This window comes from Erythrolamprus reginae, chromosome 4 (genome assembly GCF_031021105.1).
Source record: "Erythrolamprus reginae isolate rEryReg1 chromosome 4, rEryReg1.hap1, whole genome shotgun sequence".
Classification (NCBI taxonomy): Eukaryota; Metazoa; Chordata; class Lepidosauria; order Squamata; family Dipsadidae; genus Erythrolamprus; species Erythrolamprus reginae.
This window is the reverse complement of record NC_091953.1, coordinates 39,956,021-39,969,326: the sequence shown is the minus strand read 5'-3', so window position 1 is coordinate 39,969,326 and position 13,306 is coordinate 39,956,021. Positions and strand designations below refer to the sequence as shown.

Below are 13,306 nucleotides of genomic sequence, written 5' to 3'. Positions count from 1 at the left end.
AACAAAGCCTACGCTTAATACTGAAAACAACTAAACAAAATATAAAATAATAAGGAAGAAATACAAATTATCAAAGAATCTTATGCAAGTATATGATTCTTTGCTATTTATCAAAGTAACCTGTTTGTAGCTGTTTCAACAGCTGCATTAAAATGAATGAATTGACTCATTGCAACATTTTTCTATGTGGCATGAAAACCTGAAAAAGGAGAGTTTAACTAGTAGCAGGTAAGTGCTATGCTCATGTAATGTTTGAAATGTGTATTCCTAGTCTTTTCCAAATGGTGGGCTTTGATGATTATGAGTCATCAGGTCAGTTTTGACTCTTAGCAACCACAGAGATATTTTCTAAAGGAACATATGTTTTCAATCTGGTCCATCAGGTTTTCCAACTGTGTACCTATCACTGCTGCAACTGAGTCCAAATAAATTATCATCTTTTTTCCCTTTCCTTTCACCTTTCCCTTTCACCATTGTAGACTTCTCCAGAGAGAGAATGGAGAAACTTCTCCATTGTAATGTGCCGAAAGCAGGATAAATTAAACTTGATCACTTATTGTTGTGAGAGCTCCTCATCGAACTCTGGTAATGATAGATTCTGAGGATGATCTTGGTACCCTGGGCCAGTGGTGTTGCCAGCTGATGCAGAGTGAGAGTGAGGGAGAAATATACCTGGATGAACCTGAAGGACCACCAGAGGTGGCAGATATGCCAATAATAGTAGTCTGACTTAGAGGACAGTAGTCTGGAGGAGGAAGATCAGCAGCCTTTGCTAGATGCCTGCTTTAGAAGACTAAGAAAAAGACAAGAATACTTGTATGGGAAAAGGAAGTAGTCTGTAGTTTGTAACTCTAGGGAATTATTGATCACTCCCTATAGGTATTTAATGGTGGGGTGTGGGTAATTTGGGGTTGAGTTTCAATGTTTTGCAATGGAGTCGGATGCTGTTTGAGGTTTCAGCCAGTTTACGCTAACCTACTGATATTTTCCTGTTAAAATCTTTGGAGTAAAAGTGCCCTGTCTGTGGAAATGCTGGGAAGCTGTAAAAGTAAGTCTGTGAAACTGGAGACTCTTTATCTCACAAAGTTTTGATCTCTAGCAGCAGCCTAGCCATGTTACCTTTTAATGACTCTCATGACCATGTTACCTTTTAATGACTCTCAATGAGAAGCTGCCAAGTTGACCTCACATGCATGAATTTGGCTTGTATAAATGCTACTTTCTATATAAAAAGATTGATTTGAAATACCAGCACGTAGATTCCTCCTTTGTTCTCAAGCTGCACAGGCCTGGGATAGAATGCTTATTATTATTAATTAGAGTTGGATGGGACCTTGTAGGTCATCTAGTCCAATCGCGTGCTCAAGCAGAAGTCCCTATACCATTTGGGACAAATGGCAGTACTCTAGGTGTGGTCTTACTAAAGCTTTATAGAGTGGTATTAATACCTCCCTAGTCCTAGATTGTATCCCTTTCTTAATGCAAGTCAGGGTTGTATTGGCCTTTGTGGCTGCTGCTGCACATTGCTGGCTCATATTTATTTAGTTGGATCCTGAGCCTGTCCTCTGTGATGTTGGCCCTCTCCCAACAGCTTGGTGTCATCTGCAAATCTGATTAGTTCCCCTTCTATTCCCTCATCTAGGTTATTAATGAAGGTATTAAAGAGTACTAGGCTTAGGACGGAACCTTGTAGTACCCCACTGTTTACTTAGCTCTGTGTGGAATTTGACTTTTTTTAATGAACTATTTGTATTTTTTCTTGGCTATTCATGGCAATCTAAAAGAGTTGCTCTAAAACAAAAAGTCCTAACCCTTTAGGTTAAAGATTTCAGGTATTTTAAAAAGCATGGGCAGTAAATTAAACGATGATGTTACTACCTGAGTGTACTACAATTCAGTATGATTCTGCATAAATCCAAACTGTGATTTACAAATCATAGTTCATGATTTAATATCAAATCAAGTTTATTACAATAGAAAACCAGAGACCAGAACAATAAAAACACTCAAGGAATATCCAGTAAAAAATTCTAGAATAAAATAATAAATGACAGGTAAAATCTATATTAAAATAAAAATTTGGCATCTAATCTGTTAGTTACACATGGCCTAACTAAACTATAGTAATAATCCTTAAACTGTGAAATCTGTAGTCATTAAATACTAAAATGCAAAAGGGTAATAATGCAAAATGTTTTGCTACATTAGTTATGTAAAATAGCTATGGTGAATTATTTGTTTCTGCGAATCCCCAGTGCTGCTCTGCAGAATCTAGCCAGGTGCATCTGTGCTGTAATCATAGTCTGTTTGTCCTTAAGTAACCATTAGAGATAAGAAGTGGCAGAACAGCCAGGGTACCTATTGATTATTAAGGGATATGTTGTTTTTTTCAAATATTTCTATAGAAAGAACATTGAAGGAATATGTATCCATTGGTCTCCACCTCTCCTGAGCCAAAGGAACAGTCTTTCAATCAATGGTATCTTTTTACATTTGTCGTAGAGGATGACCAATGGAAGTGCACAGCATTTTGCAAGCGAAAATGATTTCTGGTGGTTTGCCCTCTCCAATAGTTTAAGATAACTGCCAAGAGTAACAACAGATCTAATAGAGTCTGTAGCCCGAAACAACATAGCTTTCCCCAAGTCTGTTTGGTTCATGATTTAGTATGATGTGTGAATGATGATGTCTGTCTTTAGTTTAATAAACTTATGATTACAATATACAATTTCTTAGCACAATGTATGAGCTTATCCACTTCACATTTTTACATATTGTGTCTATGTACAATGTAATCCATAAAAGGTGCTCAGAGGCTTAGAGGGCCTGGAAAAAGGTCTTTGCCCTGGAGGTTCCAGTTCTATCAGCATGGTGAAATGAGCTCCTTTCACTTGCTTCTAGCTCAGTGTTTCCCAACCTTTTTTGAGCCGCGGCACATTATTCATATTTTCAAAATCCTGGGGAACATTGAACGGGAGGGGGGGGGGGCGGCTAAAGAAAAGTTTGGACAAAAAAAATCTCTCCCTCCCTTTCGCTCTATTTCTCCCTCCCTCATTCTCTTCCTTCACTTCTTTCTCTCTCTCCATCCCTCTTTCTTTCTTTTTTCCTCTCCTTTTTGCTCTCTCTCCCTCCTTCCCTCGCTCTATGTCTTTCTCTCTCCCTTGCTCTCTCTCTCTCTCTCTGTCTCTCTTGCTATCTCTCTCTTGTTTTTTTGTCTCTCTCTCACTCTCTTCCTTCCTCTCTCATCTCTCTTTCTTTCTTTCTCTTTATCTCTCCCCCTCTTTCTCTATCTCTCCCCCTCTTGCTCCTCTCTTTTTCTCACTTTCCCTCTCTTGTTTTCTTTCTCTCTCTCTTGCTTTCTCTCTTTCTCTCTTGTTTTCTTTCTCTCGTTCTCTCTCTTGCTTTCTCTTTCTCTCCCCCCTTTCTCTCTCTCACTTTCTCTTGTTTTCTCTCTCACACTTTCTCTCTCTCATTCTCTCTCTCTTGCTATCTCTTTCTCTACCCCCTCTTTGTCTCTCTCGCTCTTTCTCACTTTCTATCTTGCTCTGTCGCTCTCACTCTCTCGTTCTCAGGAGGCTAGCGAAAGTGATTTTTCCAAGGGCGCACCTGAAGCCGCGGCCGCCCCCACGCGCCTCTGGTCCCCTCGCACCCCTGGCTACTCGCCGCTGCCTTCGCTGAAAGCACTTTTGTCCCGGGCTCTCAGCGAGGGGGCTGCAGGAGATGCGGCGAAGGCGATCTCTCCCGTTGTCCGGAGGCTGGCGAAAGTGATTTTCAATGTCGGGGGCGCGGGCCGGCGCGCTCTCTCTCCCCATTCCCCTGCCGGCTTACTTTGAATGTGGGAGGGGGAGAGCGCACGCCGGCCCGCGCCCCCGACATTGAAAATCACTTTCGTCAGCCTCCGGAGAACGAGAGAGATCGCCTTCGCCGCCTCTCCTGCAGCCCCCTCGCTGAGAGCCCGGGACAAAAGCGCTTTCGGCGAAGGCAGCAGCGAGTAGCCAGGGGGGCGAGGGGGCTAGAGGCGCGGGGGGGGCGGCCGCGGCTTCGGGTGCGCCCTTGGAAAAGGGTGCGCGGGGGGCCATTTTGGGGTGCACTGGCGCAGGCGTGCGCGGCCCGGCACTCTCCTGCTCCCACCGCCAGTACCCTCCCTCCGGGCCCCAAAGGACATTGGTTGCCGCCCCCGCCAGGGAAGCTCCAGCTGGGCAGGGCGCTGCTGGTGCCTCCGCCCTGGAGCTCTTGCCACCGCCATCCCCCGGCTACTATCTGGTGCCGCTGCTGATGGCGCCCTCCTCTTGCTGCCGGTGCGAAGAATGAAGCTCTCCTTTTTTCCCGCCTTCCTTCTTTGGGGCCCAGCAGGAGAGCGCCAGCAACAGCTGCATCGGGCAGTAGCCGCACCGGCAGCGCCCCGCCCAGCTGGAGCTGCCCTAGGAATTTCGCGGCACACCTGATCATGTGTCGCGGCACACTGGTTGGAAAATGCTGTTCTAGCTAACTTAGCAGTTTAAAAGCATGCTACATGTAAGTAGATAAATCGGTACCACTTTCATGAGAAAATAACAGCATTTTGTGCAGTAATATGAATCCAGCTGGTGCCAGATCTTTACCAATGTAACACCAAGTGTGAAGCGACACCAGTGAAAAAAGAAGGCTCAGATACTGCTATAGAACACCACTGAACATTTCTGAGTGTAGCACTAATCTACTCTCTGTGGTGCACTCGAGATAGTGCACAAGCGCTAACTTAATGGACTAGCCATTGTCAGCAGTCAAACAAGTACTCTGTACTGACAATGTAGTTTCCTGCCTAATGCAACATCTCCGTACACTAAATAAATCTAATACATACTGTAGAAAATTAATAAGTTAATAAGTGGTGTTCTCTTAGATTTAGAGGGATCTGATATAGACTTATCAGTCCATTTCTTTTGCATTATTAAATAATATGCATATCCATTAAATAAGACCATTCAGAAATAGCTCATGCTATCATAAAGATATGTCAGAGATATACTTGACCAAACCAAGTGTTTATTCCTCATTCTGTGGTGTTCACATTCAAAGATTGTTCTGTTTATCATCATGTTTTAATTCAATTACACATATAGTCATCAATCATGGATAAACATATGTAAGATATTCTCAACAGAAGTATGCAATCAAAAAATTACATCATTTCCCTTGTACTGAAGAGCATCTTATAGATGTCTTCACAATTTTTTTTAGTATAAATGGAGTTTATCAGCTATGTTTGACTCAGTGGAAAGCAAATTTAACATGATCTTTGATAGCTTAAAATGTTTTCCCTAAACCTAGGTAAATTACCCCAAATTAGATAAAATGTTTTTTCTTTGTGTAAAAACATAAAAAACCATTACCCAAACACAACAGGGACATTTAAATCGACTTAAAATATTTTACCTATACAGTGGTACCTCTACCTACAAATACCTCTACTTGCTAACTTTTCTAGATAAGAACCGGGTGTTCAAGATTTTTTTGCCTCTTCTCAAGAACCATTTTCCACTTACAAACCCAAGCCTCTGAAATTGTAACCGGAAAAGGCAGGGAGAAGCCTCCATGGGGCCTCTCTAGAAATCTCCTGGGAGGAAACAGAGCCGGAAAAGGTGGGGGGAAGCCTCCATGGGGCTTCTCTAGGAATCTCCTGGGAGGAAACAGGGCCTCCACCCTCCCTCTGGTTTCCCCAAATGCACGCATTATTTGCTTTTACAATGATTCCTATGGGAAAAATTGCTTCTTACAAACTTTTCTACTTAAAAACCTGTTCACGGAACAAATTAAGTTCGTAAGTAGGGGTACCACTGTATTGGGTTTTTAAAAAAAATCTGATATGCAGTATTGAAGGGAAAGATTTCAGAAGCACCACTCAATAACTAAGTTGTCCCGCTGCCAGATATCCTATTTCATTTTTTCCCTCAAAAGCTAAGTTTTAAGCAATGTAGAAACAACTAAATGAAGTCAGGACATGGAATAAAAACATATGAGGTGATATATACTTACTTTGTAACAAGTAAATATGTTGTCCCACATGTGCTTTTTCAGGAGGCAACTGGACTTCATTTTTCTTTTGAAGATGTTTCACTTCTCATCCAAGAAGCTTCCTCAGCTTTGACAAGGATAGTTGGATAGAAACATCTTCAAAAGAAAAAGTCTAGGTGCCTCTGAAATAGCACCTTTGGGATAATCATAACCTGAATGACTGGGAATCTGTACAGACTTTTAAGTAAATATATTGACTTCTGTAATAGAACATCATAAAAAAATACATTTACCTTCCGCTCATCCAGAATGGCAATGTACAGTAATATCTGTGAAGGAGTCCATGTGCTAAAGGGACCGAAGAAAGATCTCCAGTAAGCAAATGTACATTATTAGATCACCATTTCTTCTAGGTCCACCATGTATATTTCTCACATAAAATAACCTCCTATATATCTATTTACAAATAAAACCTAGTGATTCAATGGGTTGAGTCCCATGTAAGAAGTAATTCAATCTGTTGAATTCTTCATCTAATACGTAGGGCACTCACATTCAACAGTTGAACACAACATAAGTCAATTTTGTAATTATGCATGCTTGTAAATATATATTAGAAAACAAGCTTTCATCTGAAATTTTATTTGTTACTATGGAAAAAATGGTAAATTATAGTACTGTATATGTATTTTATAACAATGCTCATAAAATGATATAGGTAGGCACAGTTCTCTGATAGGAAACATTAACAGATAAAAATTACACTTTGCATAAATATTTAAATATATTTTTTAAATTTTGCTTTTGCTCACAGAAAGTAGAATATTAAAAAAAATACTTTCTTGTTTATTGCAGCTTGATATATTGGGACAACTATTTCAGAATTCCTGCTGAGCATGGCTGATTGATATACTGCTGGTTAACAATTCTGAGATACTCAGTTTACTTAGTTGGTACTAATTTGCAAAGGCTATACTAATACTGTAAAAAAATATCTATTTGGCTTGATTTAGCAACTTACATAGTCTGCCTCAAGTACACCATAGCAATATTATACTGATGAAGCTATCACAATGAGTCTTTTATCTATTGCTGCCTAAAGAAATCTATTCATCTAAACATACAGGAATCCTCATCACTTTGCACATTGTGATCTAGAACATTTCAAGTTCAAGGTTCTAGAACACTGCCTCATTTGTTTGGAAGGAAATTAAGGCTTCCAATCTAAATGCACATCAAAACTTTGATAGTTTCTCCCCCTTTGAGCTACTACTATATTTCACAATTCAGTTTTGGATTGTGATTAAACTATCAAGCTATAAACCGGGCGACCTGGAGTTCTAGTCCAGTCTTAAGCACAAACCCAAATGGTGACTGTGAGCTTGTCATTCTCCCTCAGCCCTAAAAATAAGCACTGGCCAACTATTTCTGAAAACTTGCTAAGGAAATTGCATGGAGTTGTCCAGGCAGTCTGTGAAAGTCAGATACAGTCGAAGAAAATCAAATATCACACATATGCATAACATATATGCATAAGCAGATTTCTGTCAGTAACTATGATGTAAAACAGACATTACTCAATAGGTCTGTCTTTTTGCTGTCATCAATAACAACCAACCTACTTAAATGATTTTATAGCAAGGGGGAAAATTAAACAAATTGTTGCTAGATATAAAAAGAGAGATAAGGTTAGGCTTATATAGGTTAGTTGGGGAAAGATTAGAAGTAACATGAGAAAATATTATTTTATTGAAATAGTAGAAGATGCTTGGAACAAACTTCCAGCAGATGTTGTTGGTAAATCCACAGTAACTGAATTTAAACATCCCTGGGATAAACATATATCCATCCTAAGATAAAATACAGGAAATAATATAAGGGCAGACTAGATAAACCATGAGGTCTTTTCCTGCCGTCAGTCTTCTATGTTTCTATGTTATATGATTTACAATTGTATTTTGCTGTTTGCTGTTTGCTACGGATGAGACTGGATCATTTTGAAAAAAATAGAAGGTTACTAGATGTGAAATGATATGGTTCGAGATTTGAGTGTCACGCCTATGTATGGTATGAGAAACCATAATAGAGTTAAGAGATTAACCATAATAGAGTTAATAGAGAATTTCATGCCACACTGAATGTTTGAAATAAACTGAGACTGACTTCCAAAATTCCTCTCTGATTGGAGAGGAAAAAGGAAATCTACACAAATTTGGTTGAAAGCAGAATTCTTTTTTGAAGAAGACTTTAAATAAAAAAACAGGAAACTACTGGAAAAAGAGGATTTTAATTGTCAATTATATTTAGGTTTAACTGTTAGAAAGATGTAATGCAGATAAGAATTTTGGTTTTACAAACGAGAAAACATAATTTTGAACTGTATTAGTATACTAACAATGAGCATAAATACTTAGTGAATATATAAAACAGGGTGTCCAGGGGGAAAGCATTTTGAAATTCCGTGACATTTACCTGTAACTTGCGATCTAGTTAAGGCGTGGTCATAGATGATGTCATACCAAACGGCTAAGCCGTGAAGAAATATCGGTAGCTGAGGAAGCAAGTTGTTGCCACAGCTATGCTCATTTTTCCTTGACTCTGCCAGACAGCGCGATTTGTTTTTTTTACATGATTTTTCTGACTTTTAAACATTTTAATACAGTTTGTTTTCCCCCCAATTTATTCTGTTTTTTTCACAAATTCCCTAATATTTCCAAAACCGATTTCTCTGATGATTCCCCGTTTTTCCAAGTTTGCTGGACATGCTGATAAGATTAATGTTAAACAATTTATGACTAAGTGGGCATATTTTTTTTGATAAAATATAATGCTAAGTCAGTAGGAGATTATATGGAAGGAACTGAAATTCACTTTGAGATATAATTTAAAGATAATTTTTACATGATGAATGTTGATATTCACTTTCAAAAAGGTGCGTCAAAAAATCGGTGCATCTTATACACCGAATGTTGGGTGGTGGTCAGCAGCGGTGGTAGCTGTCCCCGAGCCTACCCGGCAGTTCTCAGCTGGAGGCCGGTGGCTCGGCCCTGGGGATGAGTAGGACGCGTGGCAGCAGCTTCAGAGAAGCGAACAGGCGTCCCCTCAATGCATCCAACCAGCGGAGGAGCCCGCCAGGCAGCTTCGATCATCCTGAGGGACAGGGCTCGGCTCCATCAGCTCCCACCCCAATCTCCCGCCTTTGGGAGGGTGCAGAGGTCGGCAAAGGCACTCCAAGCACAGCTGCCTCAGCTTGGGAATTCCGGAGCTGGCGCCCTCTGCTCGGAGTGCCTTCGCCAACCGCTGCGCCCTCCCAAAGGCACCCCCGAAGGTGGGAGATTGAGGTGGGGGCTGATGGAGCCGAGCTCCATTCTGCCGGATGATTGAAGCACCCCGTGGGCTGGATGCGTTGAAGGGATACCTGCCCGCTTCTCTGAAGCTGCTGCCACGTGCCTTGCCTCACCTGCCTGTTGGCAGGTGTTCCTCCTGAGGTCCCTGCTGGCACCGCCCTGAGTTCAGATGCTCACCTCGGAAGCCCAGGATCCGCGCGCAAGGCTGGAAGATAATGCAGCCTTGGCATGCAGCCCTCTAGCCTGAGAGAGCTGCCTTTCCTGACGACTGAGCTTCTCAGCACGAGCAGGTAAAACGAGATGGCTTACTTCACCCAGTGAGGGAAAGAGGCAGGGTAGTGCTGGAAGAGGAGGAGGAGGAGCTGTGGCCGTAGCCACAGGTTACTCTCCCTTTACCTGCCAGGCCGGCCTGGGATCTCTCCTGACCTCTGAGGCTGTGTCCCGTTTTATTTCCCCAAAGTTTTGGGGCAGGGAGGGAAGCCATTATTTTTCTGCAACCCTCCGTCCCCCTCCCCACTTTCTTGCCCTTTTTGGGAAAGTTTTTCATGCGGGAGGAAAAGTGAGCTACACACACACACCTCTGTCAACCTTTTCCAACCACGGCAATCACTTTTCCTCCCACATGAAAAGGTTTTCCAAGAGGGGCAAGAAATAAAAACTTTGGGGAAATAAAACACCTACCTGATCCAACGGAGGTTGGTACAGTAGTCCCTCACTGTATCGCGCTTCACCTACTACGGCTTCACTTCATCGTGGGTTTTCAAGAAATATTAATTTAAAAAATCATTCGCGGATCTTCGCTGGTTCGCGGGTTTCTGAGGAAGTCGATCGGCAGATTTAAACAATAAATAATAAAATGTATTACGAATTACAATACTGTACGTACGTTTTTATACTGTACTCAGAAATTAGAAGCTTCATAGCCTGCCAGTGACGTCACTCGCCTACATGAGATAGTAAATTACACATGATTGATTGGTTGCTAGAGAAGCGACCAACCGGAGGAGAAGGGCCAGCTTTGTATCCCAGCGTCTGATTGGTCTGCTGTTGTGCTCTGTGCAGCGCATTCAATTCACCAGAAGCATTGGTTTAGAAGGAGAAAGAGGAAGTAGAAAGGAAGAAGAGGGAAGGAAGAAGAGGGAGAGGACTAAAAACTTTAATTCAAGCCCAACCATGCCACCCAAACGGGCAAGTTCTTCATCTGCCGAAACCCAGGGGAAGCGTCAGCGCAAAACGCTGACGATTCAAGAAAAAGTGAAGCTGCTGGACATGCTCAAGGAAGGCAAATCGTACGCAGCGGTAGGCCGGCATTACAGGATAAATGAATCAAGTGTACGCTATATAAAGAAAGATGAGAAGAATATCAGGTCCACGGCGACTTTTACATTCAATAAAACGGCAAAAAGGGTAGTTAGCAGTAGAAATAAAGGCATCATTAAAATGGAGTCTGCTTTAGCAATTTGGATGGAAGACTGCCGTAAAAAAAATATTGTTTTGGACTCTAACATGATCAGGACAAAGGCTAAGTCTCTGTATGACACCATGACGGAAGATGACGACAATGAAGAACCCCAACCTTCAACATCAACGGCTTCTACCACCCACAAGATTGAATTTACTGCAAGCAAGGGGTGGTTTGAAAAATTCCAGAAGCGCTTTGGCATTAGGAGCGTTTCATTACATGGAGAGGCTGCCTCTGCTGATAACGACGCAGCAGACTATTACGTGAGCCACACATTCCGCAACATTATACAAGAAGGGGGCTATGTACCTGAACAAGTCTTCAACATGGATGAGACAGGCTTGTTCTGGAAGAGGATGCCATCGTGGACTTTTATTATGAAGGAGGAAGCCAAAGCCCCTGGCTTAAACATAGAAACATAGAAGTCTGACGGCAGAAAAAGACCTCCTGGTCCATCTAGTCTGCCCTTATACTATTTTCTGTATTTTATCTTAGGATGGATATATGTTTATCCCAGGCATGTTTAAATTCAGTTACTGTGGATTTATCTACCACGTCTGCTGGAAGTTTGTTCCAAGGATCTACTACTCTTTCAGTAAAATAATATTTTCTCATGTTGCTTTTGATCTTTCCCCCAACTAACTTCAGATTGTGTCCCCTTGTTCTTGTGTTCACTTTCCTTTTAAAAACACTTCCCTCCTGGACCTTATTTAACCCTTTAATATATTTAAATGTTTCGATCATGCCCCCCCTTTTCCTTCTGTCCTCCAGACTATACAGATTGAGTTCATTAAGTCTTTCCTGATACGTTTTATGCTTAAGACCTTCCACCATTCTTGTAGCCCATCTTTGGACCCGTTCAATTTTGTCAATATCTTTTTGTAGGTGAGGTCTCCAGAACTGAACACAGTATTCCAAATGTGGTCTCACCAGCATTCTATATAGCGGGATCATAGTCTCCCTCTTCCTGCTTGTTATACCTCTAGCTATGCAGCCAAGCATCCTACTTGCTTTCCCTACCGCCTGACTGCACTGTTCACCCATTTTGAGACTGTCAGAAATCACTACCCCTAAATCCTTTTCTTCTGTAGTATTTGCTAACACAGAACTGCCAATACAATACTCAGATTGAGGATTCCTTTTTCCCAAGTGCATTATTTTACATTTGGAAACATTAAACTGCAGTTTCCATTGCTTTGACCATTTATCTAGTAAAGCTAAATCATTTACCATATTACGGACGCCTCCAGGAATATCAACCCTATTGCACACTTTAGAGTCATCGGCAAATAGGCAAACCTTCCCTACCAAACCTTCCCCTATGTCACTCACAAACATATTAAAAAGAATAGGACCCAGAACAGACCCTTGTGGCCACACCGCTTGTAACCTGACTCTGTTCAGAATACTCACCGTTAACAATAACTCTCTGATGTCTACGCTTCAGCCAGCTGCAAATCCATTGAACTATCCAGGGATTAAGTCCAATCTTCACTAATTTATCTATCAGCTCTTTATGTGTAACCGTATCAAAGGCTTTGCTGAAGTCCAGGTAGGCAATATCCACGGCACCACCTTCATCCAACACCTTTGTGACATAGTCAAATAAATCAATGAGATTAGTCTGACATGATTTGCCTTCAGTAAAGCCATGCTGATTTGGGTCCAATAAGTTATTGTTTTTTAGGTGCTGATTTATCCTCTTTTTGAGTAGAGTCTCCATCATTTTAACTACCACTGATGTCAAGCTAACTGGCCTGTAGTTACCAGCTTCTTCTGTACTGCCCTTCTTGTGGATAGGCACAACACTGGCCATTCTCCAATCCTCAGGAACTTCTCCTGTTAACAAGGATTGGTTAAACAAATCAGTCAGGGGGGTAGCAATGACAGATCTGAGTTCTTTAAGAACTCTGGGGTGGATGCCATCTGGACCCATTGCCTTATTTATCTTTAATCGTTCAAGTTCTTCTAAGACATCGGCTTCTAAGATCACTGGAGCTGAATCCGTACAGCTGGAAGCAATGCTATATCCCTCTTTAAAGCACAAAAAGGACGTGTGACATTGGTAATGTGTGGCAATGCTGCTGGATTCATGGTAAAGCCAGGGCTTATTTATAAGTCGCTGAATCCCAGAGCCCTCAAGAATAAAAACAAGAATGTGTTGCCTGTGTATTGGATGCACAACTGCAAGGCATGGATCACAAAGAACCTTACGAGGGACTGGTTCCATCAGTGTTTTCTTCCGGAGGTCAAGGAATATTTAAAAGAGAAGGGCCTGGAGTTCAAGGTGCTTTTGCTCATGGATAACGCTGGCGGCCATGCTACCGACATTGGGTACAGTGGAGTCAAGATTACCTTCTTGCCACCTAACACTACCTCGTTAATCCAGCCAATGGACCAAGGCGTCATTCGTGCATTTAAGGTGCTGTATACGAGAAATTCGTTACAGGCACTCGTCGAAGCAATGGATGTGGATGACAATTTCTCGCTAAAAGCGTACTGG

At 41.7% G+C, this 13,306-nt stretch overlaps 1 protein-coding gene across 19 annotated transcripts in view; it reads right to left on the bottom strand.

Annotated features, from left to right (window-relative positions):
* BBX (BBX high mobility group box domain containing) overlaps positions 1 to 13,306 on the bottom strand; it is a 117,801-nt gene that overhangs the window by 55,058 nt on the left and 49,437 nt on the right. For 9 of the 19 annotated variants that reach the window (XM_070750114.1, XM_070750127.1, XM_070750120.1 and 6 more), the window contains one exon: positions 6,288 to 6,342. The exons of the other annotated variants lie outside the window; for them this stretch is intronic. In XM_070750114.1, the coding sequence (XP_070606215.1) occupies positions 6,288 to 6,342 (55 nt within the window). The remainder of the gene's footprint in view (positions 1 to 6,287; positions 6,343 to 13,306) is intronic. 19 annotated transcript variants of the gene reach the window in all.